This window comes from Sinocyclocheilus rhinocerous, unplaced genomic scaffold (genome assembly GCF_001515625.1).
Source record: "Sinocyclocheilus rhinocerous isolate Xijiao unplaced genomic scaffold, SAMN03320098_v1.1 scaffold19, whole genome shotgun sequence".
Lineage (NCBI taxonomy): Eukaryota > Metazoa > Chordata > Actinopteri > Cypriniformes > Cyprinidae > Sinocyclocheilus > Sinocyclocheilus rhinocerous.
Window position 1 is genome coordinate 3,021,763 of NW_015638975.1, and position 22,942 is coordinate 3,044,704.

The 22,942-nt window shown below is 38.5% G+C and overlaps 1 protein-coding gene across 1 annotated transcript in view; it reads right to left on the reverse strand.

Annotated features, from left to right (window-relative positions):
• Positions 1–775: 775 nt before the first annotated feature.
• Positions 776–22,942, reverse strand: part of LOC107750554 (exostosin-2) — a 24,051-nt gene continuing 1,884 nt past the window's right edge. Inside the window, exons 3-14 of the mRNA XM_016566007.1 lie at positions 22,494–22,717; positions 22,168–22,257; positions 18,729–18,845; positions 18,450–18,645; positions 16,493–16,632; positions 15,606–15,699; positions 11,238–11,369; positions 6,025–6,214; positions 3,331–3,455; positions 2,937–2,978; positions 1,084–1,227; positions 776–914 (exon numbers count right to left, since the gene is read on the reverse strand). Coding sequence (XP_016421493.1) covers positions 777–914; positions 1,084–1,227; positions 2,937–2,978; positions 3,331–3,455; positions 6,025–6,214; positions 11,238–11,369; positions 15,606–15,699; positions 16,493–16,632; positions 18,450–18,645; positions 18,729–18,845; positions 22,168–22,257; positions 22,494–22,717 — 1,632 coding nt within the window. The 3' untranslated portion in view covers position 776. The remainder of the gene's footprint in view (positions 915–1,083; positions 1,228–2,936; positions 2,979–3,330; positions 3,456–6,024; positions 6,215–11,237; positions 11,370–15,605; positions 15,700–16,492; positions 16,633–18,449; positions 18,646–18,728; positions 18,846–22,167; positions 22,258–22,493; positions 22,718–22,942) is intronic.

The following is a 22,942-nucleotide window of genomic DNA, read 5'->3' on the forward strand; positions in this document are numbered from 1 at the left end:
GCTCCAGGGAACACTGTCAGAATGCACACATTCTTTTAGGGAACGCCCACATTGATTTTTAAGGGATAATACTTTTCGTCTCCAGATTATTTTTTCTTCAGTTCATCATGATCTATTTGTCAGCCTGTCTGATTCTTTAAATGAAAGCCCTAATAATTTGCAATATTAACTGTGTCAATATGCTTACAATGTACAACTGCTATTGAATCCCAAGTGCTACGGCAACAAAGTAATACATTTCACAAGAGTTGTGAGCTTGCAGTCTTAATAAATGTGATGGGATTTGGTTTCCTCATTGTAAAAACAGAATTGCACTGCAGTTCAAAAGTTTGGGATCAGTAATATTTGTTTTTGAAAGAAATTAATACTTTTATTCAGCAAGGACACATTAAACTGCTAAACTGAAAATAAAGGCATTTATAATGTTACAACAAAAGAGTTCTATTTCAAATACGTGCTGTTGAACATACCATTTATCAAAGAATCCAGGAAAAAATGTATCACGGTTTAAGCAGCATAACAGTTTTCAACATTTGAATGGGAATATATGTAGGAAACACTGTAACAATACCATAAAGGTTTTGGCTTTTGACATTAGTTTCCATTAGTGATTTGTGTTGGCTAAAGATGGAGCTTTGTGTACTCTTATTTCAGAAAAGCAAAAAAAAAAAATCTGGCTTTCCATCATATGGCCCATTTGATTTCCTCCAAAGTAGTTACAGAACCAAAACAAACAGGCACTATCTGAACATAATCGGGCATATCGTACTCTGAGGTTATGTTACCTTTATTGGGGCTTTGCCAGTGATGTTGGCCACAAGGAAATTCATGGCAATATCTTCACAGTTCATATGAGCATCCACCCAGTTCTTAATGTCTCCGGGCATTTTATACGTGTAGAGATAGTTGAAGTACTGGAAAGGAAACAAACCATTTTGATGAAAAAAATGACCTTAATTGAGGGTTTTTAATTACAAATGACGATAACCCCTATTGATCTCTGAGGGACAACATAAAGGCAGGACAGGGATATGACAAGATTTTGGCAGAAGTAACGGAGTCTATGAAGCATTTGTGCTGTACCTTATGATAGAACGCAGCTCCAGTCAAGACCATTGACACTTCATTAGTCCACTCAGATTCATATTTCCACTTGCCCATTTCGTGGTCCCATAAGTGGAGCCGTCCAGGATATCCGACCAGCCTGTCTGGAAACTCACGCCATACCTACACACAGACACACAGAACACATCTGAGACATAATATAAACCCATCACAAAATCTAAGAACATAAAGAATCAGTCAACTGTTCAACAATTAGAGTCGTTTTAGATAATACCAACTTCAAAGGGCGGTAAACCTTGAATATCTAGGGTTAAATCAATTAAGTTTAGGTCTAACGGCTTGTTAATCCCAAAAATGACAGGCAGGCCTACAGAATATGATGTACAAATTCTTGAATGTCATTCCCGAGTAGCAAAAGCAGCTAGTGTTTTAGCCATGCAGCCATGTCTAAAGCTGTCTTCCATTTCATACAATTATCCATAAATTACACTTCATTCTCTCAATAGTGTATAAATGCCTGCAGGTGAGTTGAAGGCAAGCCTGTAGCCATGAACAGCATTGCTTGTCCTGTCATCCTTCATATATGAAAAAACTAAATTATAAAAAAAAAAAAAATAGAGACTTCAACCGTAAGGAATGCTTTGAGATGCCGAGCACAGATTTAGGCAATAGAGGATGGTTCGAAAATCCTGCACTGCATGTAAGCTCAACTTTAAGTAGGAGTGACCCAAAGAGGTACTGGGATCACAGTTCTGCTCTATCATCATTGTGCATGTGGGGAAGACAATTAATCCCTAGTTGCTCCAGATACAATCCCTGGAAATACTGTGAATTTAGGCAACTACTTCAATCGAATCCATTTAACTATTAAGATAAAAGGTGCTCATCCAGTGCGATAATAAATAAGTCACATGCAGACTAAGTATACTACCATTTTCAGACCTGCAGGCTGTCTGTTTTGTTCCTACACAAACCAAAGTAAGGAAAGAAAATAACCAGGTTCCAAAGAAAACATCAAATGCTTGAAAAACAAGCTCTAAGCATATAGGGCAAAATTTATTAATTTCTCCCAGAATGCAGTAATAGCTGAATCTGAAATCACAAACTAGTTTTCCTGAATTATATAATTAGTGCATCCAAAATGAAAGTATACTACATTTCAAAAGTTTGGGGTCAGTATATATTTCATCATCAATTTTTTTTTTGCTCACAAAGGCTTAATTTACATCATCAAATATTCAGCAAAACAATAACATTGCAAAATATTAATACAACTTCATATAACTGTTTACTATTTTAAAATATTTTACAATGTAATTTTGTGATTTTAAAGCTGAATTTTCAGCAGTCATTTCTGCAGTCTTCAGTGTCACTTAATCCTTCAGAAATCATACTACATTTGCTCATTTTAAAGGCAGAGTAAGTGATTTCTGGTAGCCAATGTTGATATTTGAAATAAGAAACATTTATTATCAATGTTGAAAACAGCTGCTTAATATATTTGTGGAAACTGTGATACATTTTTTTTTTTAGGATTCCTTGAACAGAAAGCTCAAAGAACAGCATTTACTTGAAATGGAAATCTTTTGTAACATACATTTTTTTTACTGTCACTTTTCATCAATTTAATGCAACCCTGCTGGAAAAAAGGTATTAACTTCTTTCAAAAAAAACCAAAAAACCTTACTAGCCCCAAACCTTTGAACAGCGTATGTGCTATGTAAGAGGACTGGTTTGCAACTAGATGCAAGACCCAATATAGAAGTACAGACTGACTTCAAGCTACCCGTATATACTAAACCTTCATCAGTGTAGTACATATATTTATAGTAAGTAGTAGTACACAAACAGGGAATCAGTGCTTTTACTACCTCATATCCAAACTGCAGCTCATCTGAGGTCAACATGATGATGTCATCATCAATGGCCAGGACAGCTTCGGTTTCGATCTCATCAAATGGGAAGAAGCGATTGCTGAGCTTGTTTTCTTTGGTGCGCAACACTTTAAGAGGTACTGCGACTTTGGGCCAGAGCGACTCTGTTACCGAGAGAAGGAGAAAAAGAAAACTGTGAGCTAATAATAATACACTGTCAGTTTCAGAGAAGATGAGAAACTATGAGAGATGGCAGCAACTGTGGAAAAGAGAGCGTGGGTGGATAAATCTCAACACATCACTGAGTAAAAGCACATATGAATCTGACCACACTTACATTCTTCTCAGGGCAGAAGAGACAACGCTCTTTATTTTCAGTCAACATGATGATGTCATCATCAATGGCCAGGACAGCTTCTGTTTCGATCTCATCAAACGGGAAGAAGCGATTGCTGAGCTTGTTTTCTTTGGTGCGCAACACTTTAAGAGGTACTGCGACTTTGGGCCAGAGCGACTCTGTTACCGAGAGAAGGAGAAAAAGAAAACTGTGAGCTAATAATAATACACTGTCAGTTTCAGAGAAGATGAGAAACTATGAGAGATGGCAGCAACTGTGGAAAAGAGAGCGTGGGTGGATAAATCTCAACACATCACTGAGTAAAAGCACATATGAATCTGACCACACTTACATTCTTCTCAGGGCAGAAGAGACAACGCTCTTTATTTTCAGTTGTGTAAGAGCTTGGGAGGAGTTCAGAGCACGCAGAAGACAGATGGCACACAGAGTGTCACCTCATAAAACTGACGAGAGAAAGTCTACTGGAACTCAAACACAGAGACCCTAAGACTGGGGGAGTAAGCAATTATACTGCTACCCCAAAGCTGGGGTTATAGACCCTGGAAATCTCAGGAGATCTGGAATGAGCTCATCTCCGTTAGGTCGACGCAATTCAGCCTACAGTGTACTTCCACAAGATGACACAACAAACTATGAAAGGAAAAAAGAAAAGTATTTCCCAACTGCCGGAAAACCTCCCTGGCCTCAGACAAAGGCGGAAAGAAGAGCCAGATCTTCACATGCAAGTAAGCTGATACTGTCACCACATCCAAGCCTGGCACGGAGGGTTCAACAAAAACTGAAATAAACGCAGTCAAGATGGACTACAAAGACAAATAACATTTTAACAACTAAAACTAACTGGCATAATCCAGAGCAGCACAATGCACAAACTTAGACATTAACACATCATAAATACGCACCATAAGAACTAGCAGGAATCTCGACTGCGTCAAACAACTTGTGCGAAAGCTTTTTAATGGCCTGTAATCACTTCCTTGCCCTGTACTGAAATTTCACTTGGGCTGTACTTTATGTAGGAACATTTTAAAAGAGCTTTAGCAAATTATATCCCCTGTGACACCACCTTATAAAAGCTCTCCTCCCCTCCAAGTATTAAGCCCATTGAGAAACTCCCTAAACGCAGTCCTATTGTCAGAAGTCGCCAGCACCTCATTAAAATGACAAACAGTCAAGACTTGGGCAGCTAAAGCTGTTGGAAATAAACAAACATAATCAGCGATGGAAAAGGGTGTGGAGGAAATCCATCCTCATCAGGGCCTGAGCTCCAGGTTGACCCGTGAACAGACCTTATTAATTCTAATGGGTCACAAAAGCTTGAGCCTGGCTTCACCGACGCCTCTAATCAAAGGCAACAATGAATCATTAGTCAACTTCAAAGTATTTCCCTTCATAATGGCATTACTCAAATCTATGGAGAGGATATATTTAATTCCCTATTCCGCTTTTTTTCCAAGGGACTTCATAAACAGACGCATACCTAATCGCCTTGTTAAGCAGTATCATTAGAGGCAGAGCCACAATAAATAACTACTAATATCAGCTTATTTTGACATGTGTAATGGGCCATAAATTTGACCACAGCTGTAGGAAAGGGAGACCGTTATGGAAACGATCCTTTTGGTTTGACAATAAATTTTAAGGGTGGACGTCTGGTGAAAACAGGCCATATATCACAATGAATTAAAATACACTTAATTCGTCTAGTCAGGAGTAATAGGACGCACAGACATTAACAGCTCATAGATGGTCAATGAGAAAAGCCAAATTTCTGCCATCTCCTCAAATGCATCTATATGCCAGGGGCAGTAACAAACACTTGGGTTCTCACTCCATATCTGAAGATAAACCAGAGAGGTTTGGCCACAGACCAAGGCACATCATGCTTTCAATTCTCCAACCTCAAGAGGAACATGACTTGGCTACTCGCTGGCTTATCATTCATCTGTTCCATATCAGGGGTTTCATGTCTTTTGTGAAAGCCGCACAACTGCATTTCATACGAGTGTCACATTTTCATTCTTTAATAACTGAAGCTGTCAGAACAACAGTGTAGATTTAGTCACAATCTCTTTTCAAATTCAACAATTTGCTAACCAAACAAAATACATTTAGTCAAACTAAGTAAGTTTTATTATCCTGACAGAGAACGGCAATGTTATTGAAGTTCTGGCAGATGTCAATAATAATCGTATGTCAATAATTATCTTCATGCTATGGCCAGTAACAAATAAATGGCTGATATTAAAATGGAATGTTTCTATATTTCATACTGTTTAAAATAAATATAAATAATACAATACAAACTAAAAGCAGTCATTTCAAATGCTAAAAGTGAATTTAGGCATGGATCTAAAGACAACATTTAACAGTGTTAGTAAGCTGGTGTTTCAAATATTAACTTTAAATGAGTGTTACATAATGATGAAGGTCATCTAAAGATAAAAATAGGGGAGATGAGCATGCACAATTAAACATAAAATATTAACTGATACATATTTATCCAACAGCCGATACATTGTACCCCCCACACACTTAAAAAACCCCAAAAACAATTATAGTACAGATATTGTAGTAGTAGTAGCTATTTATTTTTATTGCCTTGTCTACCTTCACGGTAGACAAACACAAGAGTTACATAAACACAAAATAAAAACCAAGTGAACACAGCATTTAAAATGACATATAGTAGAGATATATAATGCAATCCTACAATGTGACACTAACCTTCAGGGGGGCTCTTGTTCTGGTTGTTCCACACCACCAGTAGTTTGGCCAAGCTGGGCACCTTGGAGATCTCAGTGATAACCCTAAAGAGACTTTCGATTCGATCATAGGTCAAGACCACAGCCGTGAACCCTGGTGAACGTGGCGGTATGAGAGGAAGAAAAAGTGGACTGTTCACACTTGTCCACTTCTGTTGAGACAAAAAAAACAATAAATTTAAATAAATGTGGGAAACTCAATTCAGTGTACCTGTTGTCTTATCTTTACAACAAATGCAAAGACTTTCCATGACTTATTTAATGACATGAAGTGCAGTATGATAAACAGCAGCCTCAGCCAAAACACGGCTTTATTTGGAAACACGCATGGACTATAAAATTTAAAGATTACGGAGAATGCTAATAACCAGCAGTGGTGGGTAGGTGATTAAAAGTGGCATGGAATGTCGAGTGCACAACCAACAAAGTTTGGAGCAGAGTTAACAAACAGCTGGAGCAGCATGCCATGACCTTTCATTGCGCCAAACATTCACCTAAACCTTCTCCTTCAGACGAAAATAAAAAGCCAGGATCTCATTCTCTATAACCTAGAGAACTGCTATCAGCTGGACTTGAAACTAACCAATAAAGCATCTCCATCATGACAGTCCTTTAAAATGTCTATCGCAGTTTAATCCACAGAAGGCTTTGTGTGCATAGGTGCTACATTCCTTGCGGTAGTCTAAATTTCAAAATGTGGATGTTTTCCTTAGCTGACCTGAGTAAAATCTGGCAGAAAGCAGAAGATGACAACGTGAAGATCCAATACACTGTGGTCAGATATTAAGAGCTAAATGAAATACTTCCTTGCTTCAGGCTCTTTGTCATTCCATGGCATCCATCCATCCTTTTCCTGTTAACGGTTATTTATCTGAATTTGATTAGAATGTTAAACTTCCTGGTGTTCTTCTTGAAATAAAATGCAAACATATGGTATCCACTGAAGCTTGGTCAAAACATCAACAGCTCTTAATATTTCCCTTCCTACAAAATAAGTATAGAAACTGAGAACTTAATTCCAGTGTCATTTGTTATGACCATTAGTTCTAGTCAGCACCAATAAATATGCTTAATGTCCTCAAGAGACCATCAACATTAGTTCTGTCTATTACTGATGATCTCGATCTACACAGCTCCAAAATAGAGATCTCTATTACAAACACAATATTTCTCAGAACCATAGAATCCTCACTTCATAACATTCTGAATTATTTCTGGACATACTCAAGCTATGAGCTGTAAAATAGTTAAATATTAGATCTAAACCCTTTGTCTTGGGTATAGAACTGTATGTTGGCTAAAATTCCTATTTAATGTAATTTCTACTTTATTCTGTATGCTCCTTCCACAATTCTAGTACTTATAAAAGTGTTTTACTGTGGCTGTTAATCCATTAGACCACCATCAAAGCAAGCTCGAGTTTTAATGTAAAGTGATACACCTATTAATGAGCACAATTCCAATTCTAATTTGGATCTCTTTTGTTGCTATTTATCCCAAGCCGTTTTGTCGAGAGTGGAATTTTATGATCGTACTCCAATGAACTCTGGTGCAGCAGGGGTGCAGATGAGTCCTGGCAGGACTGGGGTGAAGCAGGGGTGCTGAGACGCTATCGGCGTCAGTGGCTGTCTCCTGCCAGTGTGGGGCTTGGCTCATCTTCCTGGCCCGCTTTAAAACAGCCTGTAAACTCCCAAAGATGGAGCCCAGATCAAGTGACGCTGTAAAGTAAATACTGCGAGTGCTTAAAGGGCCTCTGATGCGGTCATGAAGACTGCTGTTTATTGGCCTGAAGGATAAGAACTGAACGCAGACCGAGTACACAGACTTTCTTTACCGTTCATGGTCTCTTCTATTTTGTCAGTAGAGAAGATACACAAAGCGAAGCGACAGCTCGGTGCAACTCCAATGGAAGGAAAAAAAAAAAGAAAAAAAAAAAGAGTGCTTCACTTTTATTTTGAAGAATAATTTGAAGAGTTTTCTAAAAAAAACTCCCAATGCAAAAGGAAAAATTTTGGACCTGGTTTGAATAGATTTAGTGTGAAAGATTATTTGCATCTGGTGTACAGATCCTAAACTCTGTAGCCAAAGCCAATTCCATTTTCATTTCAAAAAGAAAGAAAAAAAGAAAGAAAGAAAGAAAGAAAAAGAAAGAAAGAACGAACACCAAATCTCTCATTTTGTCTATGTAAAATTCTCACTTTTGGTGTGAGGTCTTCATTTAAATTTTCCTCATAACAGTACTAATAACACTTCCTTTAATCAAGGCGTGTGTTTGATAAAAAAAAAAAACTAAAAAGCCCACACAAAATGAGACCCCCAAGCAGAGATGCTATGGCGCTGATAGTCTACAGCAAGGTTACACCCTCTTATCCAGCAGCTGCTGAAGGTGCCCGCAAATAGAGAGCCGTGGTTAACCAGCTCCCTCGCAGCGTCCGCCACGGTCTGTCACCATGGACACAGCCGTCCTTCGTACAACATCAGTCAACCATCCTGCTAATAAAAAACAAACTTTATATGCCAATGGAAATTTCTTTGAGGTGCCTGACATGGACACCAAAAGCAGAGGGGGAAATAATTAAAGTACCACTGTGACATATAAGTGGTAAGATGAATAAAGAAGACGACTGGGGTGTGGTTCGTATAAGCTCGGTCTGAATGCTCTGATCTAAATGGGCGGATCGGCGCATGTCGAGACTTTGTGATTTGTTAAAGTAAATAAGCAGGAAAACAAGACAAATTTTTTATTCCAACAGTCAACGCCAGAATATTTGCTCACGGTTAGTCAGTGTTCACCTGCTATTTGGAACAAGCCATAAATGACCGGGTTCTCAACTTTTGGCTTGATTCTGTGAATGCAGATTTGCTCAAACCAAAGCCAACCAGACTCTCCAAGGTCTGAAATACATTTATACTTTGAAACGCATCATACGGAGAGAAATTTCACACCATAAGACAAGACTGTTATTATCATCTCGGATGCGAAAGTGTACGGGTACAATTACTCAAGAAGAGCTTGTTATTATTGGGCACCAGTATTCTTTTGTCACACGTGAAATGAAGAGGTTACAGGCGACTCGAGTGATGGTGAGGGATTGCAGGCCGTTTCATGTGGGCCGAGGGGGCTTGGCGAGTCTTGCAGCTGGGATCATACTAGCACGTCTTTGGGATTAGTCGAAAATGGAACCCAGATGAAAGCATGGACGCCTATTCAATTGCAAAGGCTCAGTGCGCAGAACATTTACCTCCAGATTCTCATTGAAGCTGATGGGCAGCAATTGCTAACATCACAGAGACTGGACTAAAATAAGAGCTGCATTCTAAGTGGCAGCGGCTTCCTGCAGATTTGAACTGTCGCGAACAGGCACCGGTCACGTTGCTTTAGTTTCATCCTTCAAACAGATGAACAGTGCCTGCCTTCTTTCCGATTCCAGAAAGAAATAGGATGGGAAATGTATACATCACTGGGACACACAAGGCACATACAGCACATGTTTACAAATCATCTGAAGTAGTAGCTTATTTTCTTCAGCTCTATTAACCTTCAGCATTTAAAAATCTGACTAGGCATTCCAAAAACGAATGATGTTAAGAATTCTTCACAGATAATAAATGTATGATGGAACATAAAGCATTCGTTTGGTAAGCAGAGGCCGAACGCGAGTTCCCTCAGAAGTCAAGCACAAAAAGCTGCCTGTCCTGACGACGTCTCCAAGGCAGAGCTGGAGAAATGTGCTTTCAATTATGTCCCGGTGGATATAGGGAAGCAGAACAAGAAATGCACTCAATTTATGTACTGCTCCGATTCAGCTCAGTGTGTTTTTACTGAACATTCAGAAAGTATTTAATATTTCCCGTAACGTTAGCAGTCAAACAGAGATAGGACTATTAGCCTCTTGGGGGTCCTGGATCCCTCCATTTGATCTGAATGGTAGCGTGATGCTGAGAACTGGTGAAGAACAACAACAACAACGAACAAAACCCCTAATGAACTCCACGCTTCTGCCTTTTCTGGTCTAAGCTTTGACTGTGTACAAAATCAGAGAAATGGAAAAACAATGTTGGATTAGTCAGTTTTCAGCACACAGTATGAGCTGGGATCTGTGCTCAAATCAGGACTGACTTACAGACAGACGAGTGTGCTTTATGTGATGCTGGAGCATTTTGAAGCTCATACCAATGTGCAATGTTGTCTTTACAAAGCTGTCTGCTGCCACTGCTTAGTGACGGCATGTAAAATAACATGGAGCTGAAAAGTATAAGCCCACTTCTTTTATGTTTTACTGGCACCAAGCTCACTATAACTTTAAGTTGTCCATAGGTTGTATCTGAATCTAACATGCCATTTAGGCATGAATCTAATTATCTGCAAACACACTGAATGTCTTAACACATCACAAGAGTCAGTGCTTATAAGACAGCAAGAACTGGATACAAATTCAGATTTGATCCAAAAGTCAGATTTGATAGTGATTTTACAGTTTACTTTGATTAAAGGCCTATTCACACCATGTCTAAATTTTTGCCATTAAAACATGCACAACAAGTTCAAATTCCAAAGAAGTCACCAATGAAAGATGAAAAATCTGCATCAGACATGGCATTAATTATCATAGAGGGTTAAAAATAAATTGATTAATCACTGTGAATTAGTTTCATTCAACTTGGTGTGAACAGACACCCACAGTCAATCTGAGAGAATTTAGATTATTCTCTAAGAAACAGCCAAAAATAACATGTGGGCAGTTTGGAGAAACCAAATGTGGTTCCACTTTATATTAGGGCGGCCTTAACTACTATGTACTTACATTTAAATTAATCATTTGGTACAATGCACTTATTGTGTACATACAGTGTGTGTATACATGTTTCTACATTGTACTTATATTTAAAAAACACCTGCATGTAATTATATTTGTACTTAATTTCTGTAATTACATTTATAATTACACTGTTGATCCTTTACACCTTAACCCACCCTTAAACCTACCCATACCACCAAACCTGTCCCAAACCTTACCCGTATCCCACCTCAATAGCAGCAAAAGTGTTTTACAATACAATATGAACACAATAAATACATTGTATGTATTTTTTGATGCAAGTACATAGTAGTTAAGGCCACCTAATATAAAGTGGGACCCTAAATTTAAACTGTGACAAAAAAGAGTTACTTACAACTACAGGAGGATTGTTCCACTCTTCGTAGGTACGAGCTGCATAGGGGTAGATGCGATCGTTAATGATCTGGAGAGTGGTCATGCCAATAGCCTTCATGGAGCTGAAGTAGGCTTCCCAAAACCAACGGGCCTAGGGAACAATAAATGGCATGACATTCAAATATTTGTAGTAAGAGCAGCAAAGCACAGACAAACGGATAAACAGAAATATATAAGCACACAAAAACCATGTGAAAGATACAATCCAAAGGCATAAGATAAGGCCTCTCACATCCCTTTACTCCCACCATCCTGCTCGTGCCTTTATGACCCCGACACACTTTCAAAGGCAAAACAGCCCATTAAAGACTGGTGACATGATTGCAGGGACCATTCCAGACGGTTATGAGCCCTTTAGACTATCAGTCTTTTAACTTTTCCACTCAAGTGGCACTGAGACTGCAGCTAAAGTTTAAGGGCAGAGGTCAGGTCATTTTACTCCACACCAGCACAGGGACATGCTGCAATGTAATCACACTTTTGCCATGTTACTTGAATGCTGCTATAATGCTAATTAATATTTTTTTATACATGTACTGTTCAAAACGTTTGGGGTCAGTATGATTGTTTTTAAAAAAAAAAGTATTTATTTATTTATATTTAGCGTGGATTAATAAAGTGATCAAATGTAAAGACAGTAACGAATTCTACATTGACCAAAAAAATAATAATTTACAAAAAATTCTGTTCTCTTGAACTTTCTATTCAAATAATCCTGTTTTCCACATTGAGAATAATATTATGAAATGATTCTTGAGCACAAAGTCAGCAACATCAGAATGATTTCTTAAGGATCATGTGACACTGAAGACTGGAGTAATGGCTGCTAAAAATGTAGCTTTGCCATTATAGGAATAATTTAAACTTAAATACATGTTAAAACATGAGAAAAAGTTATTTTAAATTGGAATAATATTTGCAATATTACTGTTTTTTTTTACTGTATTCTTAATCAAAGCAATGCAGCCTTAGTGAGCATAAGAGACAAAAAAAAATGTTTACTGAACCCAAACATTTGAATTGGACTATATGAGAATAATATGAGAAACAACAATATGAGAAATAATTTCATAATACCATTAGAGAAAAAACAGCCTATACCAGTAATTACCTAGCTGACCTAAATTCAACTCCACTTTAAGCTTTAACAATTAAACCCTGAGGGTTTAAGAAAATGGAAGAAAAAAAATATTACAAATCACCAATACTGCAAAAAAAACAAAAAAAACGTATTCACCAAATAAGAAGGTAACAATCTGTATACATATTCTGTCAATACAAGAACACACACTCTTTTTTCCTTCTACTACTATACATTATCAAACCCAAAGCTCAAGCAGTGAGGGGTGAGGAGCACATAAGAGTTAATTACCCATAAAACAGTGCTATCTCCTGCTAGGAGGCGCCATGCCGAAGTGACCCAGCTCCACCCTTCCTGGTCCTGTTTGACCCTGTTCTCTTTAACAGGGTCCACCAAGAGCATGCTAGAGGCAGCCTCATTACCTGGCCTGACCGCAAACAGTGTCAGATTAGGTCTAACTACAAAGAGTCAAATGAGACCAGGGTGAATATAAAAAACAAGAATAATGGCGTTCCAACATTTTCCTGGGCCAATTATTGAACAACGTCAGAGAGTGCTAATGGTCTTTCTTTTAAAAACACCAATTAAAAATGTATTTATTGTGTCATTTGATGAAATAGAGGTTTGTACAACATTAAACACAGAGAATCCTCTGACCATTCCAGTTACTCTCAAGTGAACTGAACTTAGCGCAGCAAGTTTTTTTTTTTTTTTGCTTGTGCGGGTCTTTTGCTGCACATCTTTTCATTGGCTGCTGTGTTTGTTGTCATATACTCAACCCAGAACTCAGTTCAGCACATTAGAAGAGTGCAGTCGCCCCCCTTTCCATCGGCCCCTAAGGGCCTGGCCCTTAAACCTTAAAGAAATACAACTACACAAAACAGCTTTTCTTTTTATGGAGAGGGGAAGAGGATTCAAAAAGACTTTCTGATCCCAAGGGGAGCGCAGCCGCCCATAAATCAGCTCGTGATGAAAGTTTCCTTTCCGACCAGGAGAAGGCAGAGAGAAAACCGCACCCACCAAGCGCTGAACCCGCCCCGTTTGAAGGCTTGCAATAATTTTTATGAGGAGGGAAGAGACGGAGTCTCGTAAGACGACGATGGCTGCTCTTCTGACACATTTAAGGTTGTTCATATGTTACACTCTTAAACATGCATGAATCATTCCTTTATCTTATAGGACATCGTTCTATAGAACACGTAACTGTTGCAATAATAACTGTGGATGGAAATCATAAAAAAATGAATGATTCTGTTCCCAAAATTTATTAATGATTCTGGTTCCATAAATGATTCCTTTAGTACTTCTGAGGAAGAAATATTTAGAAAAAAGCTAAAGTAATTCATTGCAAAATGTGAGATAACTTCATTAATAAATGTTTTAATAAAAACATCTTATTTGAATCATTCATTTAGAAATAGGTTGGACTTGGCACTGACCGCAATGTATGGTTGAGATTCACCAAAAAGAAACAGCTCACAAAATTGATTAGTTCTAGAAAATGTTGGATAACACAGCTTGTGCATTATTGTTTTGACTCACTAAAAAGAACAGGTTCATAAGAGTTATTTGTTATGAAGAATCGACTGGACTACGCTGGTTGTCGTGCATGGTTGTGATTCACTAAAATGAACCGGCTCATAAGAGTCATTTGTTATGGGAATCTGAGTATACTTGTCCTGCTGCAAATTTTTTCAGCTTATTTGTCCTAAATAACGGCCAATATAACAAATAACATCAATCTACATGTTGACAATACTAAATGACCACTAGGCAAAAGTACTGAGCAAATCATGCACGCAAAATCATCAGCAATATATATGCGGTTGATCCGTGCATTGCTAACACTCTTTCAACCCTGGAGAGGGCACAGCCAATTACATTCAGTAAAAGGACAAGAGACTATTTGGTGAAATGTCAGAAACTGCTACTTTGTGAAAGACTTGGCGATCACACCATGAAGTACAGCAGTTGGCTGCTCCCTCTATTGGTCAAAATGCAGAGAAAATCCACTACACCTATTCCTCACAACTGTCTGTAATACTTCTGCCTCCTATTATTTGCGGCATCTGCATTTTATGCAGTCCTACACTGAAAGTTCAAGAGGGTTGTCTTCTGGCAAGATCAAGAACAAAGTAGTAGGATTTTTTTTTTTTGAATCCAAGTAAGGTATATATATCAAGAACCAGTTCTTTTGTACAATGGCAGCCATACAATCGCTCTGCTGTCTGGAGGTGGTATAGGCTAGTAGGAAGGAGTGGATCAAGATGTGTTCAAGTGTGGGCTGATATCTCACTGGCTTCATGCCATGTCATAATTCCAGCACAAGATGTGTTTCTGTACACTACGTCCTAACACCACCCAGAAACCTGTGGAACTAAACTACAACATTCTCCTCGTACAAAATATTCAACATCGAGCTGAAGAACTTGAGACTGTTCAAGAAGTCAATGCCAATGGAAGCAGAAAGCAATTATTATTAGTTATGGCTAACGTATAGTATTCTACATGGCAATATATTGACCATAATTATTACAGAGTGAAACCAAAAGATCTCTTTACATGCATTCCATGTGGTTTAGGCACTTTCACATAAGTGTACAGCTGAAAAAGCTGAAGGGGAAAAAATAAAGTGAAAGTGTGCGGTTAACAATTTGTTTGGATAAAGATACATCACTAAGACTTAAAATTAGCTTTCATCATGATTTACTATGGCAGGAGAAATTTCATCTTTAGAGAATCAAAAGTACACACTTGCAGGAATATTGTTTTTGGCATTAACCCACCTGTCTAACGGTTATTTTCATAGCAGAGCTAGCACTCCATTGATAGGAAGAAAGAATGTTAGTGGAGAAGAAGAGAGGTTGTGACTTCTTTAACCTCGGCTTCACCCTGTATTAAACCTGAGAGGATTGCTCGCATTTAGTCTGAATGTGACTCAGTTGCTGCTAGTGAACTTCAGTTTCGACAGCATTTGGTACCGTTTACTAACTGTCACAAAGGGCTCAGGGTTGTTGGTTGTTGTTTTTCCACAAACAGCTCCAAGTGTATCTGTAATTCTGTTCAAACTTTCACAGAAAAGGATGGAGTGAATTGCACAAAATAAAGTTTCTTCACAGTCATTTTTAGTCCTTGGCTTGACCTAAGAAGTGAAAATGACCTATCAACCACCATGATGGACAGATGCTACTGATGCACTGAATGCAAATTTTCACTGTCACTACAAAAGTGTAATCACATTCTTACCTGTCTCTGCATCTCCTCCACTTGTCTGTGAGGGATGCTCTTCAAAATAGTGTACATCTCTGGCAACTTCTCTTCTGGAATGACAACAGATGCCCTGCAAATACACACACACAAATGACAATTCAATGCACTTGATTTTCACGTGACCGAATTAATACTGCAACTTTGACAATAGTAACAAATGTTTCTTGAACATATGTGACCCTGGACCACAAAACCAGTCTTAAGTCGCTGGGGTATATTTGTAGCAATAGCCAAAAATACATTGTATGGGTCAAAATTATAGATTTTTCTTTTATGCCAAAAATCATTAGGATATTAAGTAAAGATCATGTTCCATGAAGATATTTTGTAAATTTCCTATCGTAAATATATCAAAACTTAATTTTTGATTAGTAATATGCATTGCTAAGGACTTCATTTGGACAACTTTAAAGGCGATTTTCTCAATATTTAGATTCTTTTGCACCCTCAGATTCCAGATGTTCAGATAGTTGTATCTCAACCAAATATTGTCCTATCATAACAAACTATACATCAATGGAAAGCTTATGTATTCAGCTTTCAGATGATGTATAAATCTCCATTTTGAAAAATTGACACTTAAGACTGGTTTTGTGGTCCAGGGTCATGTGACACTGAAGAATGAAGTAATGGCTGCTGAACATTCAGCTTTTGATTTAATGAGGTCATTTTTATATCTAAATGTACATAAACTATTGATTTGCTTATTATTCAGTGTTACCTCATGACTTTCGGAAGTTATAATAAGTGTTCAATATGACTTCTCTTAATTAGATATTCATAAGGTGATCAGTAGGTCAGGTACCATATTAACTTTATTCATGAACACTGGTGACCGACAAAAACAGATTTTTGATCTTTACCTTTTCCAGTCCAGCACTTCAGAAAAAGGCAGAATGTAAGAGTCAGCCATGATGACAGGGACACATCCTGCCTGCAGCACATCACTAAGTGTGGCCTGGCCGAGCCGGGCCCCTCGCAGAACTACACAGAATGATGACTCCTACAGAACACACAAGAGACACATTTGTCATCTATAATAACGATACACTCCTAGACCTCTCCAGTTATGCTGTAACAGACAGCAGTGTGATCTAGGTGTGTGGTGTAAATGAAGGGGTTGCAATGAAAGGTGCTAGAATCTAGAAGTCTAGAGGGGTTTTGTGTTTAAAAGGGGGTGATGGCTCTCACAGGGATTTGGCCTCTGCTCCTCCTCACTGTGGAACGTCTCCCAGATGTGCTGCAGCACCCAGCCCAGCTGATAAGCATACTTCCTGTCTAGACAGGGCTGGACGGGGAGATGAGCATGGTGGACAGGAACAGCGTGTTTTGTTTTTTTTGCATACGCAGATGAAGAAATGTGTTGCCGTTGTAAAGAATGCTTCAGAATGGGTTGAATATTTAAAGTCTCTAGGACTGTTTGGGCCAAGCTCTCAAAGCCAGGATGCCTTTACACAATGATGTATCATTTATAAATTTAACTAACTAATGTTTTGTCTATAATAAAAATTTTAATCTAGTGTTAGTTAATAATGTAAGCAATTAAACAAAAATAAATATTATAAGGAAAAAATTTAGGGCTGACGTGTTGGAGTTAATTTGGTTTGATTAATTATGGAAAAAATAATATGTTAAAATGCATTTAACACAAACGCCAGATCAGTACGTTATGTTACATTGCATGCAGTTGCTTAGTGTAGCCTTAATGTAGCCTACAAGAATGCAGTTATATGCCCCAAAATGTGATATTATATAAATAATAATATAAATATATTTATATAATTATACATCATGCAATTAATTTCATTAAAAACTTGAACAACATGAAACATAAACAACATTAAAAATTATATAAAAAATAAACATCATATCCAAAATTATTTTACGTAATATTTAAAGGGATAGTTCATTGACACTCCTAATTGAGATTGTAGATAGAGTGTCAATGGTCCATTTCAGAGATAAGTGGCGGTAATGCACTTATAAGTAGGGCTGTGCAATTAATCGCATGCAATTGTCATGCGCATCTCGTCAGTAAAGCCGGTCCCGTGATTAGTAGTAAATCTCCATCACCTGCTTTCAGACTGAGCGGCATTCACTACACAGAGCCGTAGTTCACTGACAACTAGGAAATATCGCGTTCATAATCACAGATGAATCGCATTCGATTATGAACGCGATATTGCCTAGCTTGTCAGTGAACTACGGCTCTGTGTATTAAATGCCGCTCCATCTGAAAGCAGGTGATGGCGATTTACTACTAATCACGGAACCGGCTTTACTGACTAGATGCGCATGACAATCGCATGCGATTAATTGCACAGCCCTACTTATAAGTCTGCGATCTGCCGTAAAGCAAGAAGAAGAAGAAGACGCGTCACACGCCGCCGCCAGCTGAAGAAGACGACGCGAACGTGCTCAGGACAGTTTTGACATTGAGGTGAATCAGAGGTAAAAAAAACGATATAAACACTGTTCAGTTTCTTGCACAGACCGATCGTTTCGTGTCTTTACACATCGATGCAATTAATCGCATGCAATTGTCATGCGCATCTCGTCAGTAAAGCCGGTCCCGTGATTAGTAGTAAATCTCCATCACCTGCTTTCAGACTGAGCGGCATTCACTACACAGAGCCGTAGTTCACTGACAACTAGGAAATATCGCGTTCATAATCACAGATGAATCGCATTCGATTATGAACGTTTTTTATGAATTTAGTCGCTAAGTGATTCTAATATTTGCAACATTTAAAATATGTTCTAGCATATTTACTATGTGTCAATGTTGTTTAATATGAATGGACGTGCAGAGAAACCAACCTGTAAAATTTGTGGGTAGTCGTAGACCTGTCCTTTATAGCAGCGCTTTCTGACCGATGCCAAACCCTGAGAGAGATTACTGCATTTGTCTAGGAGGAGCAGGGCCTCCCCATTCTCCTCCTTCAGCCTCTCCAGTTCCACACGGTATTCCCGATGGATGGCCGTCTGAGATGACAGAATGAAGTAGCGTCGGGGCCTGAAATAAACAAGTATTATGTGATGTCATTTTTCGTCATTAAATAGAAACTGGTTAATCAATGTCAAAAAGCAGGATCTCACCCTGGTTGCCTTTCAGGAAGGTCCACCTCAGCAGATAACGGGCTATACACGGGGATACTGACATCATAACCCTGCCTGTACGTCCATGTGGAGAAGCCTCCCCCAGCCAGCAGGGCTCTGTGAAACAAACGCAACAAAGATGACAACTCTGTCGCCGCGAGAGTCAGCAAAAGGCACTGAAGATAAAACACATCCTTAATCTGGTTTTACATGACAAATGTGCGAACATGCCACTCCGAAGCATTTAACAGAGTTGCCTTCGCGTCCTCGTTCTACAACGAGTCAATAAAACTTCAAACGGTGCTCGGTTTGAGGGAATGGAGTGAGTATAGGGAGAGCTGCAAATATGGCCACGCAACATACACTGTCTTTTTATCTCACCCCACACATATGCACATATGGGCAGCTGGTTCTGATGAGGCTGTACGCCAAATGGAGCACAGCTGGATGAGCCCAGGAAATTCCCTACAGCTCCAGATATGTGTTCATCATTTCAGGGCTTTCTAGTACATAAAACTCACCTTTTCCATCCAAAGCAAAAGATCGGCCAAGTAATAGGCTGAGAAACATGGCCCATGTTGCAGTAAATACCAAGAGATTATGTTTGTCTGCCTGCTCTAGGCGGTAGTGTGCTATTCTCTTTCATGATCACTCTCAGTGCATCTTTGATCTCTGGGTCTAAGGAACACACTAGGATGATGATACAAATGCACATTTAATACATTTAATTGAAAAGAAAAAACAAGACATCTGAATAGGACAGTTCTGGGACACTGATATGTATGAATAGATTTGTTGGTCTATTTTAATTATACATTTTGCAAGCATTCCAGTTTATCTCAATACAAGGGTGTTGAAACACCAAGAAGATTCTTAAAGGGGTCATATGATGCGATTTTAAGTTTTCCTTTCTCTTTGGAGTGTTACAAGCTGATTGTGCATAGATAAGATCCCTGAAGTTGCAAAGACTAAAGTCTCAAAACCAAAGAGACATTCTTTATCAAAGTTAAGACTCTGCCACGCCCCCCTAAAACGGCTCGTTCTAACACGCCCCCACATATCTACCTCACTATGTGGAAATATTAGCACAATGCGGCCCAAATGTGCACAATAATGTACAGTATTTGAAAAATAATGTGTTTTTTGAACATTAAAGCATGTCAACATATTCTGTTACACCAAATACACAAAATAATGATCTTTAAAAAAGCATCATATGACCCCTTTAAATCCAGCTTGGACTTCTTGAAGAGTCTGGCATCAGTCTGTCAGCACTGTGGTTCAATGTCATTGTGGACAACCATGAAGTGTCAATTCAATCGCAATTACCTACAGAGGTAAAATAGTGCCATGTTGCAAACTTACGTAAATACAACTATCCTGAGACCATAAAATTTAAGAAAGGATATGAGCGCATTTATTGACTCTCAGGTGACATTGCTGCTGCACAAGGTCAAACATAGAGACACACTGCCCTCAACTGGTGAACATTACATCCAATCTCCATTAGAAATGAACCATTGTATGCAGTGACAATTTTTACCGTAGGGAAATGTTTTTCAAGGGCACTTTGTTCTTTAAACTTTGAGGGAACTGTATAAAACAACAGTATGTCTTTCATTTATGTCAAAGACTGCAACTTAACTAAGATTAATCTGAACAAGAATGGATGCCAATTATGCAATAAAATGTGGGTGTTGTTGGGAGTGTTCATGTTTAGTGTTTTCAAGGCTAAATTTTAATAAAAAAATAAAAATAATTCAACACCACTCACTTCTGAAACAGCAAATACAGAGCAAACTGACAGCTATAGGTCACTAAGATGTCTGTGAAAGGACTCACACAAAATTAATAAAATAATACATACTGAAATACATACAATGTGAAAAATCAAATCTTTCCTAGTTTACTCTGAAGCCAGAATTCCAGAATAAGATACAGTTATCCAAAAAATATGAGGATCTGAATATTGTCCACACAATACGCAAATAAAAGGTGAGATATCAAGGGTAAAGAGATTATCTGAGAAAATCATTCTCAGAAAATCATTCTATCAATACATTACCGCTCAAAAGTTCAGGGATTAGTTCAGGGTCTTATTGTTTTTGAAAGAAGGTCCTTATGAAATCAAACATACAGTAAACCTGTAATACTGTGAAATATTAACATTCCAAGTAACTATTTTAAATTTTAATATATACTTTAAAATGCTATTTCAGAATCAGAATCAGAATCAGAATCAGAATGAGCTTTATTGCCAGGTATGTTTACAATTGCTGTGATGGCAAAGCTGAATTTTCAGCAGCCATTATTTCATTATTTTCAGTTTCACATGATCCTTAAAGGTGGGGTAAGTATTTTTTTTTAAACGCTTTAGAAAGCTGAGTCGGGCTGAGTACCAAAACAAACTTGTAGCCAATCAACACTAAGGGGCGTGTCTACTCATGATGTGGAGGAGAGAGCGCTCAGTGCACAGGAGGATGGACATCAGCCGAGCCGAGCGACGAAAGAAAGATAGAGATTGCGGATAAAAAACAAAAGAGGATTACGATAAGGCAAGAAGTAGGACCCGTGTAAATATCGGATCAGCTTTCCAGCACTGGAGAGAACTCAAGGAGCGGAAGGCCTGCGATCGGACGCCGAGGTTGCTTTGTTTCTTCTTGATAGGTGAGTAACACCGTGTCTACACCAGACACGACAGTTGTCGCGCAGTGCCACAACAGCTAAAGTCTGTCTACTCTGGACACGATAAAGTGACCGCTGAAAATCATTAGAAATTTGTGTCAATATGTCATAAATAGAACGCAGCAGCAGTTTTCTGTTTACAAATTTGTCGTGTCACACCGCATCCAGTGTAGACAGCATCACGGATTATAATCTATAGTTCTATAGTATTTTGACGTGCCACGCTGCTCGCGTCCGGTGTAGACACGGTGTAACATTGGTTTTGCTTTGTTTCACAGAACTAATCGTTGCCTGGGTTGCGTACATATGTGTGGGGCGGAGCTGTCAAAATAGGGGCGAGACCCTTTTGGGGTAGGGGCATGTTTGTTTTGGTGATTTGAAATATCAACATTGGCTACCAGAAATCACTTACCCCACCTTTATGAAATCATTACAATATGCTGACTTAGTGTTCTATAAGCATTTCTTACTATTATCAACGTTGAAAACACTTGTACTGCTTAATATTTTTGTTGAAACCATGATATGTTTTTATGCTTCTTTGATGAATTGAAAGTTCAAAAGAACTGAATTTATTTTAAACAGGTAAACCTCTTCAGTTTCACTTCTGATTAGTTTAATACATCTAATTTTAAAATCTTACTAACACCAAACTTTTGAATGGAAGTGTACATAATTTCAAAATGATTTGAACATTCAGACTTCCTGACATATTTAGCAATTTAGCAATGTGCCTGTTAATTTCTACTCTCACCTGTCTCTGGGCACATCCAGAGCTGTATTGTAATCAGGGGGTCCTCCAGGAAGCATATTGAACAGCAGGTGGTTCATGCCTTTGTCCCACCTAAAATCGTATCAATAAATTTATGTAGCTTGCAACAGTGAGTTATGACTTCAGAAATACAGAGCATATGTTTCTAAAGCTAAAATATGAGTTATATAACAGCTTAGAAGAGTGCCAGAAGGGACACTGTAAAAGAGAAAGTGGAGAGCTGCCAGTGTAACAAAAAAATAATAAAGGAACCAGTAAAGCCGAGGTAGGCAAAGATAATTTGCAAATACTGAAAGATATATAGCTACCTGGGCAGCATGGCCAGTGCCTGAGCGGTTTCACGAATCCGCAGAGAGTTCTGATTCAACACATCAATGGAGGGTATGAACAGACATGCTCTGCTCACATCATCAGTGTAAAAATCACTGTCCGAGATGGCGCTCAGCAGGTCATTGTATTCTCGAGACAGGCCAGTGCTGCTGATAGGCACTCCTACTTCATCCACAAATCGCTGAAGAGGATAGATGTACACCTGTGTACAAACACACACACACACACATACACCATTAAAGGGGTCATATGATGCGATTTCAAGTTTTCCTTTCTCTTTGGAGTGTTACAAGCTGATTGTGCATAGATACGATCCCTGAAGTTGCAAAGACTAAAGTCTCAAAACCAAAGAGATATTCTTTATCAAAGTTAAGACTCTGAAACGCCCCCCTAAAACGGCTCGTTCTAACACACCCCACATATCTAC